General features: G+C 42.9%; 1 protein-coding gene across 3 annotated transcripts in view; it reads right to left on the reverse strand.

The window, feature by feature from the left end:
- The window catches only part of LOC144599526 (ski-like protein), a 62,073-nt gene continuing 35,101 nt past the window's right edge, over positions 1–26,972 (reverse strand). For 2 of the 3 annotated variants that reach the window (XM_078410519.1, XM_078410521.1), the window contains 6 exons: positions 24,262–24,354; positions 22,981–23,081; positions 16,622–16,863; positions 12,785–13,044; positions 6,504–6,731; positions 1–2,228 (listed from right to left, as the gene is read on the reverse strand). In XM_078410519.1, coding sequence (XP_078266645.1) covers positions 2,046–2,228; positions 6,504–6,731; positions 12,785–13,044; positions 16,622–16,863; positions 22,981–23,081; positions 24,262–24,354 — 1,107 coding nt within the window. In that variant the 3' untranslated portion in view covers positions 1–2,045. The remainder of the gene's footprint in view (positions 2,229–6,503; positions 6,732–12,784; positions 13,045–16,621; positions 16,864–22,980; positions 23,082–24,261; positions 24,355–26,972) is intronic. The other variant, XM_078410520.1, reaches the window with a different exon arrangement.

The raw sequence follows: 26,972 nt of genomic DNA on the forward strand, positions 1-26,972 counted from the left end.
GAGAAAACACATGCGGTCAAAGGGAGAACAGACAAACACCACCCAGACAGCGCCCTTAGTCAGGATCAAACCCGGGTCTCTGGCGCTGTGAGGCAGCAACTCTACTACTGTGCCACTGTGCCGCCCTACTGTTACTCGAACACTTTGAATCTTTCTTTGGCAGTAACATGTGTCTGCAGTTTCTTGTCATTACACTTTTAAGTACCGATGTTGGGTAAATTTATACCAAAAGGAATCTTTTGTATATAAAAAGCCACGTTCTTTTAATGTTAAAGAAACCACTTAAACTATAATGTATAAACATTTTGCCAAGCAATATAAATGTTCATATCCCATCATGTGCTTTGGAACAAAGTACAGAAACCGTGGAATAAAACATAAATCACGGTCAAGACAGTAGGAGATTCATTCAAATAGCAGTCGTTAGGCTGGGTCACTGTCAAAATGAATACTGACAAACTCGCATGATTGTTGTGGAAGGGACAGCAAGCGGTTCAGTTTTACAACTACAATTTCTGAACAGGAGTTGCAACAGTAAAATGGGTAGTTATTTATCCTGCCAGCATGCATGTGATAACATCACACAGTACTGAATCCAAATGGTGTAAGGCTAAATTTGGGTCGCCATAGCAGTGGAAAAGAGGTAATGAGTAGATCAATAACTTTTCCTTCAAGCAAGTTCACAATAAGAGTCCCTTCTTCCAGGTGTGTATTAAATATATTCAAGCATACAGTTGTATCTGCAGCAAAAATCCAGAAGGTTCAATAGCTGCGTTGACACCAATATAGAGTAATGTGGTTTCCAAACGTCTCGTTACTCGTTTTTTTCCCAGTTTCGTTTATTATTTTAGAGAAATGAATAAACATTTGTCCTCAGGCGCTGTAAAATCAATTGAAATGGTTTGTTACAGACATCACGCTCCCTGTCGTTATGTGGGCCAGAGTTTCAGTACGAATCTGCTGCTGCAATGGCCAATTTCAACGGTTAGACCTCCCTGCCTCAGCTTTCAGGGAGGCAAACAGTAAGCCGGTCAAGGATCTACTCCTGGGCAGTGCCCAACTGCTGTGGTTGCAGGAGAAACACAAGCGTGAATCGTTGAGTCGGCTGGCACTCATTCCAAGGTTGAGAAAGTCACAAAGGAAACAAACAGTTCCCTCAGAGAACAGTGCCTCGGGAAGCAGTGAAAGGGTGGTGAAATCAATAAGAAACTGTCAAAAAGAAATAATAGAATTCATATTAAATGATCATTTACAACCATTTTAAGAGGAAACTACATAAAACCAGAGCCATGCCTGGTACGGTTTATATTTTTTACATTTACTGAGTACATAGAGTGGGATGTTATAATTTAGAGATGACATCCGTCTTTTATCAAAAGAAGTGAAATCCAAGGTCGTTGTAATGGTTTTGTTTGCAAATTTCATCCGTCCACACCATCCACAGTCAAAATCCCTTGGCTTTTCCTTGTATAGAACAACGATCGGTACAGAAGGGTCGGGGCGTCAATAAAGAGCACATGCAAATCCAGAGAATAAATTTGAAGTTTTCTGAACAACTTCAAGAAAAATTACAAAACAAGTCTCCTGCATATTGTGCAACTAAGTAGTAAACAGGATTCTGGAACGAACAAAGCATTGGGACCAGATGCAATCGGTGATTTTGACAAAAGCCATTTATAAAGGCAATGGGAAAGAGCACAAGAACAGATTCTAATGCGTGGCTGGCTCTACATGCATATAAATTTCCAACGGTTATCAAATAACTTATCTCCCATGCCTAGTCATTTTATAATGTCGATATTTTACCTATGCATTATATATATATGTACAAAACAATTTGTTTAAACTTTGCTTTCTAGATTTTTGTTCCAAACTGGATTAATTACAATGAACTCCAGTCTCTCCAGTACAACAATTATTCAGTTGCACAGATTTCTTCCAATATAGGCTTTAAGACGTTAATTCACCAGTCTCTTCCTCAAAAGCAATTCTATAAAATGACTTTGCTTCAAACTGCTGGTGCCTCAGAGCAGACATTGTTCTCATCAATCCGCGACAGAGTTCAGCACAGTGCCAGCTTTATTTCTGGAGGTTTCGAAGATCTGAAGCTTCAGTTCCTTTACCATGGCTTCCAGTTTTTCTCGGGCTTCACGCTCACACCTCAGTTCCTCTTGAAGTTCTCGGCGATCCGCCTCAGCTCGGTCCAGCCTTTGTCGCAATTCGGCTAACTGTGCATGACAATGGAGATGGGGAGGGAAGGTAGGGGGAACAAAATAGACTGAAGTTAAAGATGGACTACCATTTGCTTTATTTGACTTCAGCACATTTGCTAAGGCACTTCCAACCACCTTAAGTACACAGTTTCTACAACCTTTAGACTTCAGAGATACAGCGAGAAAACAGGCCCTTCAGCCCGGACTGCCAGCAATCACCCCATACACTACCTTGCACGCACTAGGGACAATTTTACAACTCACCAAAGCCAAATAACCTACAAATCTTTACGTCTTTGGAGTGTGGGAGAGAACTGGAGCACCTGGAGAAAACCAGTGACGTCACAGGGGAGAATGTACAAATTCTGTGGAGATAGCACCTGTGGTCAGGATCAAACCCAGGTCTCTGATGCTGTAAGGCAGCAATTCTAACATTGAGCCACAGTGCCACCCTAGAACAGGTACATGGATAGGAAAGGTTTGGAGGGATATGGACCAAATGCTGGCAAATCAGACTAGTTTGGATGGGGCACCTTGGTCGTCATGTACGAGTTGGGTCGAATGGTCTGTTTCCATAACAAAGATCCATGTCAATAACTCAAATGACTTCTGAGAATGATACATAGCACACAAAACAGCACAGCGGAGTAACAGGCCCTTCAGCGTCATGATGTCCACCAAACATGATGCCATATTAAACTAATATCCTTTGCCTAGATATAATGCATACGCCTCTATTTCGTGCATATCTACATGATTATCTAACAGCCTCTTAAATGCCGCCATCTTATCTGCCTCCACCACCATCCACGTCCCAGACACTCATCAGCCTCTATGTAAAAAAGTTGCCCTGCCATCGCCTTCAAACTTTGTCCCTCTCACCTTAAAGCAATGACCTCAAGTCTTTAACATTTCCACCCTGCGATAAAAGGTTCAGATTGTCTACCCTTTCTTTGGCATTCATAATTTTATATACTTTTATCAGGTCTCCTCACAACTTCCAACGTTCCAGACAAAACGATCCATCTGTCCAACCTCCCCTTATAGCTAAGACAGACACAAAATTGCTGGAATAACTCAGCGGGTCAGGCAGCATCTCTGGAACAGGTGACGTTTTGGGTCGAGACCCTTCATCAGACCACGTGGTCACAGAGGGTAACATACAAACTCTGTACAGACAGCACCCATAGTCAGGATTGAACCCGCATTTCTGACGCTGTAAGGCAGCAACTCTACTGCTGCACCACCGTGCTGCCCCATGAAATATAAATCTGTGGCCTGCCATGACTTGGATTCAAACCAAGGTTGCTGCAGTTGCTTCTTCAGTCTGAAGAAGAGTCCCGACACAAAACGTCACCTCCCCTTTTTCTCCAGAGATGCTGCCTGACCTGCTGAGTTACTCAGGCATTTTACATCTATCCAGTCATAGAACAGTCAAGCACAGGAACAGGGCCTTTGGCCCACAATGTCCGTGTCAAACATGGAACTAAATGGATAGAATGATGGCCCATCTAATGATCCCCTTTTCCGAATATGACATTTAAAAACAGCCAATCTGCCACAGTCAAATCGATTTGCCAGAAATGATTTACAAATAAAATAAAAATGTCTCAATAGTGTCGTCTGCTGGCTTTAGCCACCCGAGTCAGATGTCAACCTCCAGTTCCGTCTGCCTAGACCCTGCATGTTCTTCCTGTGAATGCTTGGATTTCCCTGGATGCCCTCGTTACGTCCCACTTCCCAAAATTGTGTAGGTAGAACTATCATCAGGGTTTCTTGGGTCGTGTGAGAGAGAGGAGTGGTTACACGGAAATAAGAGAGCGATTGGTTTGAAGGGATTGCTATGCTGAGAGCTGGTATAGATACAATGCGCTGAAAGGCTCCTCCTTTGTCCTAATATGCAATTGATAGTTCTGTCCTTTCTTTTGATCGCTCATTCATCAATAGCCTTCCATGTTCAGACTGTGTGAACATCATCTGCAATGGCGAGGCTCAGTGCTAAGCAAGTCCCACTTTAACACCAATGTTTCACTGTCGGCCTATTATCTGGCCACCTTTTGCACCTAGACACTTTGCAGCTTTGCTCTACCGAGGGCTCTGCTTTAAAGTTACAGATAGTTCAACTATAATGCGTCAACATAACACAAATTGAACGCGGGTGATAGATTAACGAGCATTATTTGCATTAGGCAGGCCAAATCATAACGCAATTTTGATCGGGAGCACCACTTAAAAGTTAGTTTGAAAATTAACAACCAGAAAAAAAGCTGCCATGGATTTAAGCAGTGTAGAGGACAAGAAACCTGTTTCCATGCAACGTCCCCACAGTAATCAGACACCACTGTCTCTTAAGACACAGCTGCTACTTTAACGGCATGTGACCACTGGAATTGACAAGCAATGGCTATGTAGAATTGTGAACGATAATCTATCAAACAATGTACCATAGAGCCTTTAGTATTTTTAGTTTGCAGTAATATGATATACTTATTGCTATTGAAAAGACCCTCATAACTTTCTTATTACAAATCTGGAAATCTCGAGCCCTTACCCCCTTTCTCCCATTGACACAATTGTGTTTATAATATGATTTTCTGTGACATGACATTTCTTAGAACTGTGTACAGCAGAACTACCTGCACTACTAATATCACACGTCACAACCATATGCTTCCATTGCTGATTTCCTCCACCGATTCATGGACACTAACCTTCAAGTCCTGTTGAGACAATTCAAATCTCACCATCTACGACCCACCATTCCCACTTCCTCCCCATATCTCTAATCTTACAATTCTGAGATATATGCAATTGAATAGTTCTGTCCTCAACATCATCTCCAGTTAATCATCCAACATCTGAGTGCAAACTTTCACTACCGGAGGTCCAACCCCTGGAATTTTCCCACTAAACCTCACAAAATGCTGGAGGAGCTCAGTGGGCCATGCAATATCATCAATTGATCTTCCCTCACTAATGATGCTGGCTGACCCACTGAGTCACTCCAGCACCTTGTATTTTGCTCAAGATTCTAATATCTGCAGTTCCGTGTGCCTCCAAATCACTCTGCTTCTCTTCTTTACAATGCTTAAAACCTAAGCATTTTATCATCTATCCGAATAGCTCCTTATCTTTCTTGGTGTTAATTCACACAAACTAAACTCTCTTCCATTGACTCTATCTACACCCGTTACCTCGGCAAGGCCACCAGCATAATCAAGGACAAGGCGCACACCGGCCACCCCTTCTCCCCGCTCTCATCAGGCAAAGGGGTACAGAAGTGCGAAAACACACATCTCCAGTTTCAAGGACTGTTTCTACCCAGCTGTAATCAGGCAGCTCAACCATCCTACCAACAACTAGAGAGCAGTCCCGAGCAATTATCTACCTCATTGGAGACCCTCAAACTATCTTTAATCAAACTTTACTGGACTTTATCTTGCACTAAACGTTAGTCACTTTATTCCCTGTATCATGTATCTGTACACTGTGGATGCCTCATTGTAATCATGCATTGTCTTTCCGCAGACTGGTTGCACGCAACAAAAGTTTTTCACTGTACGAGAATAAAACTTATCTAAACAAGATCCTGTGAAGCAACACGGGTCATTTTGCTACTTTTAAGATGATGAACGTCTTGTTAAATTCACCATCCCTCCTTTAGTTGCTCTCCTTCCATAATTCCAACAAAATGTTTCTATTGGTACTTTGCCAGGCACTATTTTCTCTTTGTTTCATAGCTGTTGTTACTGTTGCTAATGCCTACCAGCACATTAATCACTTAATACATTAATATCAAAATCCTTCTCACTTAAGACTTAAAGGAATCAGTGGCAGTGAGTCACGCTAAATAAACATTCTAATGAAAACTGAACCTATTCCCTCACATAATGGAGTCTTCAAATATTATACCAGAAAATTAGACCATAAGACATAGGGGCAGAATTAGGCCATTCGACCCGTCGAGTCTACTGCCTCATTTGATCATGGTTGACCTATTTTTCCCTCTCAACCCTGATCCTCCTGCCTTCCCTGTAACCTTTAACACCTTTACTAAACAAGATACTCTCAATCTTCGCTTTACAAATACCTAATGTCCTAAATATATCTTAGATTGAGAATTCAGACTGCAAATAGACATATTTATTATTAGAAATTCAGAAAGCCCCCCCCCCCCCCCCCCTTATACAATATGCTACATCATTATCATATTTAGTTGTGAAAGTCTATAATAATCTGAGGATTAATATGCCCCATTTTCTTTATTTCTACTGTGGGCAACAAATATACCTGTGCAGTGTACTCTGCCTCTTGGCTCTTTTCTGTTGTACGGTCACACAAACAGGCTTGATCCAGCTGCTCCAGCCGCCACTCTACGTCTGCCTGTTCATCGTGAACTGCACTCATTCTCTGGGCATGGGCAGATTGCAGAGAATCCAGCTCTTGCTGCAGCTCAAACTTCTCCTCAGTCAATTCTTTGAGTTTCATCCTCTTTGTGACTTGCAATAACTCCACTTCCTGAGCAGAAAAGAAAGCTAGACTTAAATCACGGTAGCGATGGGCTTAGTAACACAGGCTGGGTTTTCCTTCATGTGACTTTTTTAAAAAATCAATCACAGGATATTCCTGTCTCTGAGTCTGCCAACATTAGTGAACCTGGAGTAACTCAGCAGGTAGGCATCATCTCTAGAGAACATGGATAGGCGATGTTTTGGGTTGGGACCCTACTTCAGACTGAAGTCTGAGAAGTCTGAAGATAGGCACATGGAATAGATATGGCGGCAAACATGGTTCCTCTTGCATGCAGGCTCAGTAGACTATTTCTGTACAATAGGTAATCGGGGGTGGCAGATGAGATCACCTGTACAGGCAGATGAGATCAGTTTAATGTTATCACGTTCAGCATACACAATGTATATATAACATAACATAACAACACTTTATTGTCACTCGGCACAACACCGAGCGAAATTTCAGCAGTCACACAAAATACAGCAAAAAAGAAAAGAACACAGGACACCCGACCCCAACACAAACATCCATCACAGTGACTCCAAACACCCCCTCACTGTGATGGAGGCAACAAAACTTCCCCTCTCTTCCCCCCGCACCCACGGACAGGCAGCTCGACCCCTACCGAGGCAAACGACACGCACAGCCCCCGCAAGGGGATGGAAGGCCCCCCGGCCGAGCCGCCCCGGGCACCGAAACGTCCCGCGGCCACACCGGGCGATGTTAAGTCCAACGGCCGAGCCGCACCGGGCACTGAAACGTCCCGCGGCCGAACAGCGCTGACGATGTTAAGTCCAGCGGCCAAGCCGCACCGGGCACTGAAACGTCCCGCGGCCACACCGGGCGATGTTAAGTCCAGCGGCCAAGCCGCACCGGGCACTGAAACGTCCCGCGGCCGAGCCGCACCGGGCACTGAAACGTCCCGTGGCCACACCGGGCACTGAAACGTCCCGCGGCCAAGCCGCACCGGGCACTGAAACGTCCCGCGGCCACACCGGGCACTGAAACGTCCCGCGGCCACACCGGGCGATGTTAAGTCCAGCGGCCAAGCCGCACCGGGCACTGAAACGTCCCGCGGCCGAGCCGCACCGGGCACTGAAACGTCCCGCGGCCGCACCGGGCGATGTTAAGTCCAGCGGCCGAGCCGCACCGGGCACTGAAACGTCCCGCAGCCGAGCTGCGCCGGCAATGTTAAGGCCCGCAGCCGAGCCGCACCGGGCACTGAAACGTCCCGCAGCCGAGCTGCGCCGGCAATGTTAAGGCCCGCAGCCGAGCCGCACCGGGCACTGAAACGTCCCGCAGCCGAGCTGCGCCGGCAATGTTAAGGCCCGCAGCCGAGCCGCGCCCCGGGGAAGAGACCTAATAAAATAAAGGTTTCCCCCCGCCCCACCCCCCCACCCCACCCCACACCCCCACCACACACCCCCACCACACATACACATACACATACAATGTGAGCCGAAGGGCCCGTTGCTGTAATGTACTGTTCTATGTTCTAAAGGTCTCATTCAGAATCATCACATATCCATGTTCTCCAGTATGCTGCCTGACCCGCTAACTTACTCCAGCTCTTTGTGTCTTTTTTTTTTGTTGTAAATCAGCATCTTCAGTTCCTTATGTCAACATTAGTGGACCTGTTCAATTTCAACAATTTCACGATTACTCCTACCACTTTTTTTATTTATAAAAATGCCTATTTAGTTATTTAAAGTTAAATTACCCAGGTGCCACAGTGGGATTTAAACACATCGTAGGATCAATTGTCCTCCGAGATGGTAAGTCCAGGCCCTGCGACCGGAGTCTTCAAGGTCGATCCCAGCTGGAGGCCGCCGACTCCACGATGTTAGGCCGTAGCGCGAACGGAGATACGACACGGTAAAGGTCGCATCTCCGTTGAGGAAGAGATTAGAAAAAAAGGTTTCCCCCAACCCCCCCACCACCCCCCCACATACACAGAGTTAAAAATAGAACAAAACGTACATTAAACGATGACAATAGACAAAAAACAAAAAAAGACAGTGATGGATTAGTTTAGTTTATTGTCACATGTACTGAGGTACAGTGAAAAGCTTTATTGTTGCATGCTATCCAGTCAGCGGAAAGACTATAAATGATTACAATCCATCTGTTCACATTGTACAGATACAGGATAAAGGGAATAGATTAAGAAGAGCATAGTTAGAGTAAGAAATGCTGCTGTTGGAGTTGAGGTTTGAAAGAGTGGGTGAATCGTAAGGAATGATTGCAGATCTACTTTTGGGACCAGCACGCAGAGAGTCGTCTGGATTGGGCACCATATGTTTATGTAGGCGCATACATAAATTATCAAGGATTAGCCAGGACAGGGCGATAATTCCTCTGCTCTAATTCAAAATAATGTTTTACATCATCAAAAGCTGCAAATAATCCTTGACATCTCATCTGAATGATGGAATCTCAGCGGTGCGGTATATTTTTGTGATCAAGCTGCTGTTGGGACTTGAGCTCATACGTTTCTGACTCAAAAATAAGAGAACTAACACTCACCCAAAACCAACACTTTCATGTACACACCTCTGTACTTTTGACAAGTTCCTGCCATTTCCTTGTCTTTGGTGAAATATTGTAACACTGGAACTGGTCATTAAGTTATAAGAAGAGAACCTATAAATTTTGCCACGCCCCTAGTCACATTGATAAGTGCAAAGAGTAAAGGCAAGTTTATCTTTTGATATTAACAGTAAAATAGTCTATGTTTATGCTTGACTTATTCTCTCAGCACTGACACATGCTCTTCAACCCACCATATCTGAACCGACCCTCAAGCAGGCATTTGCACACGTCCGACACTAATCCCATTTTAATGTCTCAACATACAACTTTCCTCAAATTCTGCCGGTCCATAGTTCAGAGATAATGCATGGCAACAGCTCCTTTGGCCCTCCATGTCCATACCGACCATCGATCACACTTGTTCTATGTTATCCCACTTTCTCATCCACTTCTTATACACTATACACCAATTTACAGTCAATTAAACCTACACTCACACATGTCTTTGGGATGTGGGAGGAAACCCACGCGGTCACAGGGAGAACGTGCAAACTCCAGTCAGCACCGGAGGTCAGGATGGAAGCCAGGTCTCCAACACTGTGAGGCAGCAACTCTACCAGCTGTGCCATTGTGCTGTTCTAAATGGCCTTTGTTCTGTGCAAGGGACCTGAGGGCTCAGACCAAACCCATGCGATCACAGGGAGTCAGCCCCAGAAGTTAGGATTGAGCCCCGTTATCTGGAACTGCGGGACAGCAGCTCCACTCCTGCCCCACTGGGCTTCCTGCATCTAGCTTGTCTTTCAGTTTTGCTCGTAAACACCAACAACCTTCATCCACAACATACCCGACGGACCTCATTTATTCTCTCTTTTCTTCCCGTTCCTTGCAATCAAGAATTCCACATCACACTGTACCTCCAACACACAACAGGTTTATGAGCACAGCTCTGGATTAAATGATTCTCAAAAAACAAATCAATAGATGGATGTAAGAAAGGTAAATCATGATTGATTAGGGGGGGGGGGGAGTAATATATAATGATTATGATTATGGATTGATAAATGGTCATTGAATGACAAGCTAAGAGTGGGGATAGATAGATCTTGCTTAGGTTGTTGCTAGTGGGGCTAAAATAGTGAGGGCTAATAACTAGTAAATAGTGATGTGGATGTGCTAATGTGGTGACAGTGAACCGCAGACAAAACCTTAAAGTAGACTTGGATTGCAGCAGTGACGACACCCAAGTCTCAGGAACTTCACTGATTATGTTATAGCGTGCAACAATCGTAACAGAAAAAAATTGATCCACTGTTAGACTTGTGGATAATCATTTTATTGTGTAATCAAGACCTAGTTTGTTACCTAATGACCTCATCTTTCTGTAACCTCCATTCTGTAATCAAGACCTACTTTTACTGTTATTCAAGTTTTTGCGTAATCTTGTCAACTGAGAATGTAAAACCTGTACCAACGTTGCGCTCAGGAGATCAGCTTTGACTGCTCTCTTGGTATGCACCAGTTTTAATAAATCGCCAGTTACTTTGAACACCAACACTGCATGGCCTTTCCATTTGCTCCTCATCGGGTACCTCGAGGATTGATGTTTGGATGCCAGTTATTCACAAACTCCATCAATAGCTTTAAGGGGTAAATGCCATATTTCCAAGATTGCTGAAGATATGGTGGGATTGTGAGAAGGGCGCAGGATGTAAAGAGGCTCCAAAGGTACATGGACAATCTAGTGAGTAGATGGGAACATGGCACATTGACTTTATTATGGGAAAATGTAAAGTTATCCACTTCGGTACACATAACTAGAATAAACCAGTACGAATATCAACGGTGTCAGACAACCTTGCCCTTAACGTTAGCAAGATGGAAGTGTTGGTTCTCGACCTAAGAGAGGAGCGGGGGAGAGGGGGGGGCGGCGGTTGTTAATGCAACCGTGTCCTCATCAACAGAGCTGCTGTAGAAATGCTTGACAGCCTCAAGTTCCCAGGCATCCATATCACCAACAACCTAATCCGGTCCCATCACATTAATGCAATGATCAGGAAAGTGCACCAGTGTATTTATTTTAGATTAGTGTATAGATACAGCATGGAAACAGGCCCTTCAGCCTAGTAAGTCCACGCCGACCAGCGATCATCCATACACTAGTTCGATGTTATCTCAGTTTCACATCCTACACACTAGGGGCAATTAACAGAAGCCAATTAACCTACACACCCACACGTCTTTGGGATGTGGGAGAAATCTAGAAAGAATCCACACGGTCACAGGGAGAATGTACAAACTCCATATAGACAGCACCTGAGGTCAGGATTGAATCCAGGTCTCTGGCGCTTCAAGGCAGCAGCGCTACGGTGGCTCCACTGTGCCGCCCCACTTTCTTAGTCATCTGAGAAGATTTGCCAAGGATTCGCTCAAACTGCAATTGATAGGCTATAGAAAGTATACTAACTCAGGGCATCTCAACCTAATTGCAGCAACTACCTTTCTCTTGACTGCCTCAAGCTGCAAACAGTGATGAACATAACCCAATCTACTACAGGCTCATCATTTCTTTCCATTTGTCCTTTTAAAAGCATCAGCAAAGCTGATGCTTTCCATTAAGGATGCTGGTCATGCCCATTCCGTTTTCTCACCTCTATTTTTTGGGAAGAGATATAGGAGCTTAACAGTTCAGATGTCCAAACTTAAGAACTGCTTCTTCCCCACTACACTCAATCATCTCTTTCCCACCCCCTTCCCGGAGGTGCGGCCATGTACTCTTAACTCTACCTCATTTGGTTATTCCATGATTGTGCTTTAGTACTTTTTTTAACACTAATTCAGGTTGCACTACTATCATTGCACCATCTTGCTATTTTGCAGTTTGTTGTATTTATTATTGAACCTCTGATTACTGTATGAATACCGTTTACTCTGAGAGCTCTCTGCGAACAAGGAATTTTGTTTGCACCTGGTTGAATAGGCAAAAATCTGCCTGCACACCACTGTTGATGCCTTTTTCATGTTCTTTTATGTTTAATCTGTAGCTATACCATAGAACAATACAGCCCATGATATCAGTGTCAAACATGATGCCAAATTAAACTAATTCCTTCCTGCACATTATCCATATCTCTCAATTTCCAGCATATTCATGTGCCAATCTAAATGCCCCTAAAAACACCACTATCATACCTACTTCCACCACCACCGCTGGTAGCACACTCGAGCACCTATCACTCCATGTTAAAAAAAAACATGTCTCGCACTTCTCCTTTAAACTTTCCTTCTTTCACCTTAAAGCTATGCCCTCTCGTCTTTGATATATCCACCAGGGAAAAAGATTCTGACTGTCTATCCTATTTTTTGCCTTTCATAATTTTATATACTTCTATCAGGACTCCTCACAGCCCCCGAAGCTATAAAGAAAGCAATCCAAGTTTGTCTAACCGTCCTTATCGCTAATGCTCTCTAATGCTCTCTAATGTTTGTTCAGTTGAAATGTTGAAGTTTAACCCATTTCACATATTTACCATTTGCAAATGCTTCTTCTGGTGAATTGTGGTGTTCAATTTCTCCTGCTGTTTACAGTACGTTTTCATGATTTGTTCCACTACTTTCTCATTCTCTTCTGTGCTCATTCCAATGTGCTGAGAAGAATTACGAGTCTCTTTATCAATCCTTGATGAATTGCTATTTCGATCCTTGGAAATTCTCTCTTTATTTCTATAGCTGACACGTTCAGATTTGATATGTTCTTGATCTGTAATGGAAGACGCTGACGCTCGGTAACCTATTCAGGAGACAAAGAAATGTGAACATTAATATTAGATCTTTCTTTGACGATGGCCTTATGCACATAGATCATAAGATCATAAGACAAAAGCCCATCAAGTCTCCTCCGCCATTCGATCATGGTTGATTTATTTTTCCATCTGACGCCCTTACTAATCAAGAACCTATCAATCTTCGCCTTAAAAATACCCAATGACTTGGCTTCTACAGCCGTCTGTGGCAATGAATTCCACAGATTCACCACCCTCTGGATAAATAAATTCCTTCTCATCTTTCTACGTCCTTTTATTCTGAGACTGTGCCCTCTCATCCTGGGCTCCCCCACTATTGGAAACATCCTCTCCACATCCACTCTATCCAGGCCTTTCACTATTCGGTAAATTTCAATGTCTCGCTTCATTGTTCTAAACTCCAGCGTTCTAAACTCGACCACGAGGGGAAACATCCTCTACACAATTACCCTAGGCATATGCATCAAGGATGCTATTTCAAAGGGACATATAAAATAAAACCACAGAATTTACTATTTAGAATAACATATTAAATAAAGAGTAAATTTCCGTTGGATGTTCAAGATTTCATAAAAGCAGTTCAAAAAACAACAGTACTTGCAACTCACCGTTAAAATAAAATAGAGACTAGTGTAAAAATCAGAGCCGACAAAGATTTAAATTAGAATATACTTCTATCAGGACTCCTCAGCCCCCAAAATGAAATAGACAAGGATGGAGTTAAAGGGAAAGAGAGTATAGGAAAAGTTAAGGAAGACACCAGAATTAACGGGACAGAAAGCTCATGAAGGGATAGGAGAGAATGGCCAAATGTAACAGGAATCGATGTGAAAGGTGAGATGAGCAACGGATTTAAAGTATTATATATGAATGCGCAAAGTGTAAGAAGTAAAGTGGATGAGCTTGAGGCTCAGTTGGAGATTGGTAGATATGACATTTTGGGGATTACAGAGACGTGGCTGCAGGAGGATCGGGACTGGGAACTGAATATTCAGGGTTATACGTCCTATAGAAAGGACAGGCAGGTGGGCAGAGGAGGTGGAGTAGCTCTGTTGGTGAGCGATGAAATTCAGTCCCTTACAAGGGGTGACATAGGGATTGACGATGTAGTCACTGTGGATAGAGTTGAGGAATTGTAAAGGTAAGAAGACACTAATGGGAGTTATCTACAGGCCCCCAAACAGTAGCCTAGATATAGGGTGTAAGTTACAGCAGGAGTTAAAACTGGCATGTAACAAAGGTAATGCCACTGTGGTTATGGGGGATTTCAATATGCAGGTAGACTGGGAAAATCAGGTTGGTTCTGGATCCCAAGAAAGGGAGTTTGTAGAGTGCCTCCGAGATGGATTGTTAGAGCAGCGTGTACTGGACCCTACCAGAGAGAAGGCAATTTCTGGATTTAGTGTTGTCCAATGAACCAGATTTAATAAGGGAACTCAAGCAAAGGAACCAATTGGTGGTTGTGACCATAATATGATAAGTTTTAATCTGCAATTTGAGAGGGAGAAGGTTAAATCGGAAGTGTCAGTGTTGCGGTTGAACAAAGGGGACTATGAACGCATGAGAGAGGAGCTGTCAGTTGAATCTTGTATTCAGCATTGTTGCCAATAATGTGTCCTCCTGACCTATTCGACACTTAAAGCAGTGTTTTCTGTAAATTCGCTTTGTACTATTACAAAGTACTGACTAGAAACTACGTGTTGACTGGAAAAGGATCCTAGCAGAAATGATGGTGGAACAGGAATGGCAGGAATTTCTGAACATAATCCAGAAGATATAGGATCATTTCATTTCAAAGAGGAAGAAAGATTCTATGGGGAATAAGTGGCAACCGTAGCTGACAAGGGAAGTTAGGGATGGTATAAAACTGAAAGAAAAGATGTATAACATAGCAAAGAGTAGCAGGAAGCCAGAGGATTGGGTAACTTTCAAAGGACAACAGAAGGTAACAAAACGGGCAATATGGACTGAAAAGATGAAGTACGAGGGGAAGCTGGCGAAGAATATAAAGAAGGACAGTAAAAGCTTCTTTAGGTATGTTAAGAGAAAAAGATTAGCAAAGACAAATGTGGGTCCCTTGAAGGCAGAAACGGGTGAAATTATTATGGATAACAAGGAAATGACAGAAGAGTTAACAGGTACTTCAGATCTGTTCACTAAGGAAGACACAAACAATCTCCCAGATGTAATAGAGGACAAAGGATCGAGGGAAACAGAGGAACTGAAAGAAATTTGCATTAGGCGGCAAATAGTATTGGGTAGACTGATGGGATTGAAGGCTGATAAATCCCCAGGGCCTGATGGTCTGCATCCCAGGACACTCAAGGAGGTGGTTCTAGAAATCATGGACGCATTGGTGATCATTTTCCAATGTTCAATAGATTCAGGATTGATTCCTGTGGATTGGAGGATAGCTAATGTTATCCCACTGTTCAAGACAGGAGCGAGAGAAAACAGGAAATTATAGATCAGTTCAACCCCGGCTTAATCCTCCTTCCATTTCAGTGCATTATTCCCTTATACCCTGACTCCTGATTTCTGCAAGCTTCTGTGTGTGAATATTGCTTTCTAGTTTCATTCCCAACTCACCTAGATTTGATAATAATATTCTGAATCCTTCAAATGAACAAAAAAATTCTCTCCAAAATCAATATCTCCACTCGTAGTTAATGCACAAAATTATAACACATGGAGTCTGACCAAGATACTGCACTACTGAAGCATTTTCACTGCTGAGTTCTGGCCACGTTGAATTAAAGATAGGATTCCATTAACGTTTAAGACCTTTATTCGCATCTGTCCACCAAAATACAATTATTTTAAGGTCTTGGATATCCAAAATCACTTTGCTTTTCCATAATCTCTTGGCTTCCACCAGTACCAAAAGTGCCTAATAGTCTAATGTTAATCTCTGATCAAAGTGGGAGATGTTTTAGTTTTTTTTTAGTTTTAGAGATACAGCATGGAAACAGGCATATGTGTCCACACAGACCACTGACCACCTGTTCACATTAGTTCTATGTTATCCCATCTTCTCATCCATGCCCTATACACTAGGGGCAATGCAGAGAGGCCAATTAACCTACAAAAATCTGCATGTCTTTGGGATATGGGAGGAAACCGGACACCTGGAGGGAACCCACGTGGTCACAGGGAAAATATGCAAACTCCACACTGACAGCACCAGAGGTCAGGATCGAACCCGGGTCTCTTGCACTGTGAGGTAGCAGCTCTACCAGCTATTCCACTATGCCACCACTATGTTTTTGATGTTATCAAACAAGCTGGGCTCATTCTCATGAGAAAACTTTCCAGTGAACAAGGAGGGGTGATGTCTAGGTGACCCTGTTCAATGATGAAGGGAAGTTAACAAATGTTCAGACGCGTCCCACACAGGGTGAAAAACCAGGCCGTGTGGCACCAGTTCAATTCCCCGCAGGACCCATAGTGGTCATCAACCCACGTGCAGCAAAAATTATAGCCACAGTGATACTTGGAAGTGCAAATTAGCTTAGATCTCACTACATGACATGTTCCAATGTCTAATTAACATATTGAACTCACGTGGACTGTAGGAATCTGCAAGTGACACGTTGCTTCCTTCCTCCTCTGGAGATGACATAAAATAGGAAATCAGCTTCTTGTCCACATTTCCCTTCTGATGTTTCATCTCCTCTTCCAAAGTTGTTGAGGTGTCCATTGTGGATTCCTTATTCACCGACTTAGTGGCATCTCTACATCGATGCAAAGGTGGAGCCAATGAAACATTTGGAGCTATCACCTTATCGTACATATATAAACGACAGCTGCAGAATTTCAAAACATAGTTTTAGTGAAAATCTAACGTCTCGCATTGTGAAATGTGTACCTATATCTTCAATACAGTTCTGTGTTAAATTTTGCCCGGTAGTGCTCCATGGTGCCATTAGGACATTAAACAACAGGACTGCAAAATATAAATTTGCAGATGCTGAGTATTTGAAATTGACTTCATTTGATTCTAAATTGATTTCATTTTAATTTCACTTTGATTCAACAGAAATGTCTGGATATCAACCATTCTAATACTGACTGAAACCTCCTCTCAGATTCTCTCTCCCCAGATACAAACTGATCTGCTGCATATTCCATCATTTTCTCTTTTATTCTGAGATAAGTGCAAGTTCCTGCTTATATCCTCCAGAATATTGGTAAATATTTGAAAAGTCTGTTCTTTATATCAGAAGGGTTACTTGCATTTGTTCTTAGTTAGCTACTTCAATGACAATGTTAATGATTGCATAAATAGAAACATTGTTCTATGCAGGTATTAATTACATTTAACACCTACTTCTACGATATTGTGGTCTGTCCAACCCAAATCACTGTGTAATAGTTATCTAACTGAAACGTATACAGTGTCAGTTAACATCCTTGTTATAGTGCCTTTCACTATATTGTACAGTAAGACCTTTCAAAATCAATTCCTTCACACCAATTTGATTAGTAGGCATGTCAGAGGTTATGGGGAGAAGGCAGGAGAATGGAGTTAGTAGAAAGAGATAGATCAGCTATGATTGAATGGCAGATTAGACGATGGGCCAAATGGTCTAATTCTGCTCCTATCACTTTTGATCTTATGATCTTAAATTAAGTACATTAACTGCAGACTCATTTACACATTTCTTGGTTATCACCAAAGTCTTTTTCAACTGCATCTCTGTAACGTGACAATAATAATCCAATCCCAAAACTAAACTCTGAAGGCTGTTTAGTCAGAATACCTTCACTTATGTCACACATAGTTCATATAAAAATTCTCATCCAAAAGATCTGGCTAGACATAATATTTTGTTACCAAAAAGCCACAGAAAACATGATTGATAACATCCAATGTCAATTTGCTGGACTTGAGCTACTGAAGAGACAGGATGGATTATAAATTCCAACAGTGCTATACTGTCTTACTGAATTAAATTAACAGGACAGGTTTTCATCTTGCGACATAAAGTTGGTGTTATAGATTCGTTGGCAATTAGAGAGAACATCTAATCTTCACATCCAGAATCAATCTCAAAACACATCCCAGAGATGCCGTTGTTAATCTGCAGCAAACTGGATATTAACCAGACAGTGTTGTATAGTATCCAGATATTTTAATTGTGTAGTCTGCGTGTCATGTTTCGTGTTTGTTGGAGGTGTGTGGAAACACGAGACTATATGGCTGTACTGGAATTAGCAAATCCAGAGAAAATACAGTTTCAAGCAGCCCACAATTAAACAAAAAAGATTTGTCAGAAAAAAAAGACAAAATGATGGAGTAACTCAGCGGGTCAGGCAGCATCTCCAGAGAACACGGATAGGTGACGTTTTGGGTCGGGACCCTTCTTCAGACAGAAGGTTCTCTTTATCCTCAATGTCCTGACCAATGAAGCGCAGTATGCCATATGCCCTCTTTACCACCCTACCCATTGGTGTTGCCACTTTCACACCAATATCCCTCTGTACACCAATGGTCCCTAGGGTCCTGCCTTTTATTATATCCTAGACCAAGTGGACCCATTGGACTCAAAACGCTCCTGCATTGGTGCAGCATCCTCTCCTTCCCCCCACCCCCTCCCCTCTCCTCTTCCCTCTCCCCTTCCCTCCTCTCCTCTCCCCCCTCCCCTCTCCTCCCGCTCTCCTCTCCCCCTCCCTTCTCCTCTCCCCCCTCCCACTCCCCCCTCCTCCCCCTCCACCCCCTCCGCCTCTCCTCCCCATTCCCCTCCCCCCCAAACTCCAACCACCCTCAACCCCACTTAACCTCCTTCCTCTCCCCTCCCCCCTTCCCTCCACCCCCCTCCCTAGGAGATAGATTTAAACTTTAAAATGTGAATAACTTTAAAAATATAACACTGATTTCAATTAAACTTCTTCCTTTAGCACCAAAGGGGCGACAGTAGGTAAGGTGGGCCTAAAACTGTCGCGTTATCGTGTATTGTTTTGGCTGTAGTTCAGGAACAAACAAACAAACAAAAGTTTCAGTATATAGATTTCCCTCCTACATTCAACCTCCCTAAATATACCTCATATTTGCCCAGATTAAACACCATCTGCCATTTCTCTGCCAAAATTTCCAACTGATCTCCATCTTACAGTATGTTTTGACAACCTGCCTCACCATCCACAATTTGCACATCATCTGAAATCTTACTATTCAGACCATCTATAATTTCATTGTGATTATTTATATCCCTCACAAACAACTGAGGTTCCAGCACTGCTTTGATGCAAGCTCCAAACCACTGTCAGCCCAATCACGTTGCATACAAGAGGGTTTCCATACAAGAGACATGAGCAATATAATGCAGGCTTCAGCCACATGGGGGCATCCAAGTGCCATTATCTCATTTCACCACCAACTAAAAAATATTTTAAAACAAGAGAATAGTCATAGTCATACAGCGTGGAAACATCCCAACTTGCCCACACCGATCATCATGTCCCATCTACACTAGTCCCAAATGCCTGCATTTGGCTAATATCCCTCTAAACATATCCTCTCCATGAATGAACCTGTCTAAATGTTTTTTAACGTTGCGATAGTACGTGCCTCAATTACCTCCTCCGGCAGCTCACTCCATACACCCTTCACCCTTTGTGTAAAAAAGTTTCCCCTCGGGTTCCTATTAAATCTTTCCTCCGTCACTTAAAACGATGTCCTTGATACCCCTTCTCTGGGTAAAAGACTGTGCGCCGACACGATCTATTCCTCTCATGATTTTGTACACCTCTAAAAGATCACCCGTCATCCTCTTGCGCTCCCAGGAATAAAGTCCTAGCCTGCTCAACCTCTCCCTATACCTCAGCCCCTCGAGTCCTCGCAAAGAAAAAAGAATAAAGAAGCTCATTTGAATTTTGGCTGTAACAAGTGAAAATTAATTTAATTTGTGCAAACCTCATTGCAAGTGAAAGATTTCTGGTCGCTTTAACATGTTGCAGGAGGGTGTAGGAAAATCAGAATTGAAAATTCTGTTTTTTGGATTATTTATAGATTATTTGGTGAGATGTGAAACTTCTCAAGAAAACATGAAAGCAATTCAGAGGAGACACCAGAGACTGCAGATGCTGGAATCTTGAGCAAACACAAAGTAAGTCAATCAGCCTGAAGAAGGGTCCCGACTCGAAAGTCTATTCCCTCCATAGATGCTGCCTGACCCACTGATTTCTTCCAGCATTTTGCGTTTTGTTGAAAGCAAGTTTAGCCGTGCATAGCTGTTTCAACCAGGATTCCACGTGGCACAGTTAGAGCAGAATTACATAAGAAAACATAAGTGAAGATTTTAAATACAATGGGATAGTCAGGTTTTTATACATCAGTGTAGGGCGGCACAGTGCCGGCAACCAGGGTTCGATCCTCCTCAGGCACTGTCCGTGTGGAATTTGCATGTTCTCCTATGTGATCATGTGGTTTTCCTCCCATCCCACATCCTGAAGAGATACAAGTTTACAGGTCAATTGGCCTCCGTAAATTACCTCTAATGTGTAGGGTGGATGTGAAAGTGGGATTACATAGAACTGGCGTGAACAAGTAATCAATGGCGTGGATTTGGTGGGCCAAAGAGCCTGTTTCCATACTGCAACTTTACATCAATCAAACTCAGGGGACAGGCAGAAATCTTTCCAGCTCTCTCCACCCCCACTCTCATCCCACTCCACTCAGCCTGAAGAAGGCTCCCAAATCGAACATCACCTCGTCCATTCCCTTCATAGATGCCTTCTGATCCACTGAGTCCCTCCAGCATTTTGTGCTTTGCTCAAGATTCCAGCTTCTGCAGTCCCTCTTGTGTCTATTTCTCTGCAACTGAAACTTGTTTTCTCTCTCTGAGCTCTGACTTAGAGTCATGGACCTGAAACATTAACTCAGTTTCGCTTTCACAGTTTTTGTCTCCATGCAGAGTGCTTCCAGCATTTCCTGTTTTTACTTCAGATTCCAGCATCTGAATTTTTGGGGGATTTTCAGGGATGGGGAAAATGTGCAAGTATAAAAGTAAAGAAAGAACACAAGAACCAGAACTTTGAATAAGATGCATCTTATTGACGCAAGAGGATGAGGTAACAATAAGAAGATTTCATAGAAGTAAATATCACCAGCAACCTGTCCTGGTACTAACCATATCGAAGCAATGGCCAAGAAAGCACACCAACACCTCTACTTTCGAAAATGGATTAGGAAGTTCAGCAAGTCCCTAACAACTCTCACCAACGTCTACAGATGCGCCGTAGAATGCATTTTATCAGGATCAATCACAGCATGGTTTGGGAACAACTCCATCGAAGACCGCAAGAAATTGCAGAGAATTGTAGACACAGCACAGATCATCACACAAACCGACCTCCATTCCATTAACTCTAATCTGCACCAGCATAATTAAGGAAGTGTCTCGCCCCGGTCATTCCCTCTTCGGCCCGCTCCCATCAAGCAAGAGGCACAGAAGTATGAAAATGCACACCTCCAGATTCAGAGACAGTTTCTCCCTGGCTGTTCTCAAGCAAATGAACCATCATACCAATAACTAAAGAGCAGTCCTGAGTTACTATCTACCTCATTGAAGACCCTTGAAATATTTCATTGGGCTTTATTGGACTTTATCTTGCACTATAAACGTTATTCCTTTTATCATGCATTTGGATACCGTGGATGGCTCAATTGTAATCATGTATAGTCTTTCCGCTGATTTGTTAGCACACAACAAAAGCTTCTCACTGCACCTCGGTACACGTAACAATAAACTAAACTAAAAAGAAAAAGCGATAAGAACTTCCATTTCAGCAATGGAAGAGCTGAATTACAGGCAATGCAGGAGAATGAAGCCAGCCTTGTGGGAAACAGAGAGGGTGTGAGAATCCAAACTCAGTTCAGATGGAACATTTGCCAAGAATGCATGTGTTGCTACTCAAAATGGGAAAAGACATTGAAAACAAAAAACTGTAAAATGAAAAATCATCTCAACTAAAATGGCAGAAATGAATAGGTGGGAAGAGAGCACATTTGTGGTAGAAATTAAAAATATGCATGGTTTTGGCCTGACTATGCCACGGGTAGCTTTCTGGCATTGCTGTTTAGTTCACTGTGGCATTCATTCTCTAACACTAATAAAATGGTCTACTGCTTCACGAATTGGCTTTGATGGTCCAGATATAAATCTACATCAACTTACTGAAATGTCTTTTGTTGTTAGAAGAAGGGCCCCGACCCAAAACGTCGCCTACCCATGACCTTTAGAGATGCTGCCTGATTCGCACTTTGTGTTCTATGCAAGATTCCAGCATCTGGTGTTCCTTGTGTCTCCCTGACTTTTGTTGTCCTTTTTTCTCTACTTGACAATTACCACCTAAAACCCAAGTTTATACCACTCCAAAGTAAAACTAAAAAAAACAGTGGTGTGTGTTTCTCACAATGTGTTGGAGTAGACACAACAAACTGTAGATGATGGTTTACAAAAGAAAGTACAAAGTTTTGGAATAACTCAGCCTGTCAGCTGCGATGGGAACGGATAGGTGAGGTTTGGGGTCGAGATCCTACTTCAGAAGTTTGAAGAAAAGTTCTGACCCGAAACGTCACCTTTCATTCCCTCCAAAGATACTGCCTGACCCCTGAGTTACTCCAGCACTTTCCATTTTACTCAAAATTCCATGCCTGCAGTTCTGTGTGTCCCTACAATGTCTTCTCCACACACCTTAGAGAAGTCACATTGCATAGATCAAATGATTCATAAATCTTCAACCCTTCATTCCAATCATTGAACAATTGGTTTGTATCCATGCAGTTTCTGTCTTCTTCCCACTGCTATGACTACAGTTGACGAAATATCAGCAGACAACGGCATTATCTAATTCTATTAAAAGAGACGGCTTCAAGCCATCATCATTAGTGATCTCTAGTTACTCTACATGAAGCCTACCTTGGATGTATCACAGAAGGATGTTGTTGACTTGGATAATCCACCTCTTGTTTGATGACTGGACACCAGTGCTGGAATGTCAGAGTGTTCTGAGGTTCATTCTGCAAATAAAAGGCAGGAAAGACTGAAAATTAACCAATTCAGAATAAAACAATGCAATTCATTACAGTTTTAAACATAAGAAACAGAACCAGGAGTAGGTTACACCCCCTCGTGCCTGTTTTACCTCAGCACCATTTTCCTGCACTAATTCCTTATCCGTTGATTCCCACAATATCCAAAATATTGATCCCTTTAATGAAAATACTCAGCGACCCATCTCCTCAGCATCTTAGGTAGAGAATTCCAAAGCTTTACTAATCTTCGACCCAACTTGTCCATGCCAATCAATGTGCCTTCCTGAGCCAGTCTCGTGGGCTCCTATCCCTCAAAACCTTTCATATCCATGTCCAAATGTCTTTCAAGTGTCGCAAATGAATCTCTCTGTACCATCTTCTCTAACAGCTCATTCCACATACCCATCCACCCTCTGTATGAAACACTTACCCCTCAGACTTCCTTCAGACCTTTTCCCTCTCACATTAACCCCCAAATTAATGCAGAAAAACAATGACCAAACTCTTGAAATCTGCTCCCCCCACACTGCCAAAAAGAGCGTCAGAGAAGTAGAATTCGGGCATTCGGCTCATCGAGTCCACTCCACTATTCAATCATGGCTAATCTATTTTTCTGCCTCAACCCCATTCCGCCACCTTCTTCCCATAACCTTTGACACCCTTAGTAATCAGGAATCTGCCACTTGGCGCTTTAAAAATACCCAATGACTTGGCCTCCACAGATGAATTCCACAGATTTACCCCACCCTCTGACTGAAGAAATTCCACCTAACCCCCTTTCTAAAGATACAATCTTTTATTCTGAGGCTGTGCCCTCTGGTTCTAGACTCTCCCACCAGTGGAAAAATCCTCTCCACATCTACTCTATCCAGGCCTTTCACTATTTGATAAGTTTCAATGAGGTCCCCCCTAATCCTTCTAAGCACCAGTGAGTACAGGTCCAGTGCCCTCAAATGCTCATCAAATTATGAACCCAATCATCCTCAGGATCAGGATCATTCTCGTAAACTCCCTCTGGACCCTCTCCAACGCCAGCACATCCTTCCTCAGTTACGGGGACCAAAACTCCTCACAATACTACAAATATGTTCTGACCAGTGCCTCATAAAACCTCAGCATTACATCCCTGCTTTTATATTCTAAGAAGAATCAGTATATATGATACCTTTCTGTCCAAGCCTTTCTCAGGCACTTCATCTTGGCAACCAGCGTGCTCGAACTGTGCCTTCTTCGGCTGAAGTTCTTCCGAGGCAGACTGCTGCAAAAGAAAAATTGGAAAAACAAAGCTGAAATAATGTTGAATTTGTTAAAGATCAAAGCTTTGTCAGTTTCTGCATTATGTAATAAAATCTGCAAGGGAAAATTTGAAAACCAAGAAAATCTAAAAAGGTAACACATATTGATCTATTAGAATTTTATTGGCAAAGAATTGCTTTCCCACTTACCTCGCTTTCAAACCCACTTCTGGCAACTTTACATTTTGTACGCAGACATGTCTCCTCTCATTAAACAATCAACGCACAGAACCATTGCAGAGTTAATCTACTTTTTCCCCATAGTGCATTTGTAAAAGTACATCAGCACTTAGAATGTATTATTTCTTTCATTTCAATGTAAAGTGATGCCAGATCAGCATAAACTCTCCCCAATCTTTCTAAACAAAGTAGTTACCAAAGCACTTGTTTAGTTTAGTTTACAGCATGGAAACAGGCTCTTTGGCCTATCAAGTCCATGCCGACCACCAATCACACATAAACTAGTTCTACCTTATACACTAGGGACAATTTTTACAGAAGTCAATTAACCTACAAACCTTCACGCCTTTGGAATGTGGAAGGAAACTGGAGCTCTCGGAGAAAACTCACGGAGTCACAGGGAGAACGTACAAGCTCCGCACAGACAGCGCCCATAGCCAGAATCGAGCCTGTGTCTCTGGCACTGTAAGGCAGCAACTCTACCGCTATATCGCTAAACTAAACCACGTATTTGCTAAGTAAATTTGTATTCTGAAGTTCATGAATGTTGGCATTTTCAGTACAGTTCATACAAAACAGGCGATTTCAACAATTAATCAGCTTCTGGCAACTATGCCAGAGAAGGCCACAAAACAGTACACCCTGTGGAGAGACAGGATACCTGATGACTTCTGTAGGCTTCGGTATATTGTCCCAAGAGTGTAGGATAGAACTAGTAAACAGGGTGATTGTTTACAGATTGTTTACAGGTCGGCACAGACTCGGTGGGCAGAAGGGCGTGTTTCATGCTGTATCTATAAACTAAACATGAATAGATTAATCCCCTGAAAGTCTGTGTTAAATAGCTCAAACTAAATAATGCCCTCAATGCAGCAGAATTTATCATTTGTCAATTTATTCGATAATTCAAGACAAAACAAAGAAATGGTTTGGAGCATCAGATGTTCCTTCTCAAGCAATCTTTATCATTATCACTAGTGGGAGTCTAGGACCAGAGGTTATAGCCTCAGGTTAAAAGGACGTAACTTTAGAAAAGAGATGAGGAGGAGTTTCTTTAGTCAGAGGGTGGCAAATCTGTGGAATTCTGTCATAGGAGGCTTCGGAGGCCAAGTCATTGGGTATTTTTAAGGCTGAGATTGACATTCTTGATTAGTGAGGATGTCAAGGATTATGGTGAGAAGGCAGGCAAATGGGGTTGATGGGGAAAGATAGATCAGCCATGAGTGGATGGCGTAGTAGACTTGATGGGCCGAATGGCTTCATTCTGCTCCTGTAACTTTTGATGTGAAAGGGACAGGAGGAGGGTTCAGAGAATGAGAATTTTTCAAAATCGGGCAACGAAAGCAATATCAAGGGCACAAAGTTACAGCCTGGTGTCAACAATTTTATATTTTTACCCTGTGTGCTTAAAAATATTTCACCCCAGCAATATTTAGAACCAAAGATACAATGTGCTGGAGTAACTCAGCGGGACAGGCAGCATCTCTAGAAAACGTGATTAGGTGACGTTTTGGGTCAGGACCTAGCCATGTTCTCAATGGATGCTTCCTGACCTGCTGAGTTACTCCAGCACTTTGTCTTTTTTTGTAATCCAGCATCTGCAGTTTCTTGCATCTCCCGTGCCCTCGGCAATGTTCTGGGGGTCCCGAGATCGGCAGCCGTAGGCGGTCCGGTGCATGGAAGAGGAGCGTTGGAGCGACAAGGAGTTTGCGGGTCAAGGAGTTGATTGAGTGTGCCGCACTCAATGGTCCTGCAGCAGCCGGGGAATCACGTGGATCATGCGCCGCTCGAGGCCCAACAGAGGTCAGACAAGTGCGAGGATTGCACGCGGCCTGCAGTGACACGAAGCAGCGGTGTAAGGCACCGGCATCGCAAGAACAGGGTGATCCCTGCACCACCGACCCAGTGTCACCACCAGCACAACGGGCATTTATGGCCACGATAAAACTCGATGTTTTTAAGAACTTGATACTTGGTAAGTGCAAGAAGGTGCCGGAAACGTGGAGTCTCTGCCCTGCTTCAGAAGAAATCTACTATTTTTACACTTCAATCGTTGCACTCTTGTGCTTATGTATAGTATGATTCTACTGAATTAAATGCAAAACAAAGAATTTCACTGTATCAAGGAGCATGTGACAATAAAGTACTATTGAACTAATGAACTCCTAAGACAGACACAAAATGCTGGAGTAACGCAGCGTGTCAGGAAGTATCTATGGAGGAAAGGAGTAGTTGATGTTTTGGGTCGGAACCCTTCTTCAAACTGCAAAAATGGTATAACCCAGTATCTGCAATTCCTTCCTACACATATTGAACTCCTAATATTTACAACTCATTGGCTTGGATTTTACCTTGTTCCAACGTTTTATTTTGGTGGGGTCTGGGCATTGTTCCACTATGC

This window comes from Rhinoraja longicauda, chromosome 13, assembly GCF_053455715.1.
Source record: "Rhinoraja longicauda isolate Sanriku21f chromosome 13, sRhiLon1.1, whole genome shotgun sequence".
Classification (NCBI taxonomy): domain Eukaryota; kingdom Metazoa; phylum Chordata; class Chondrichthyes; order Rajiformes; family Arhynchobatidae; genus Rhinoraja; species Rhinoraja longicauda.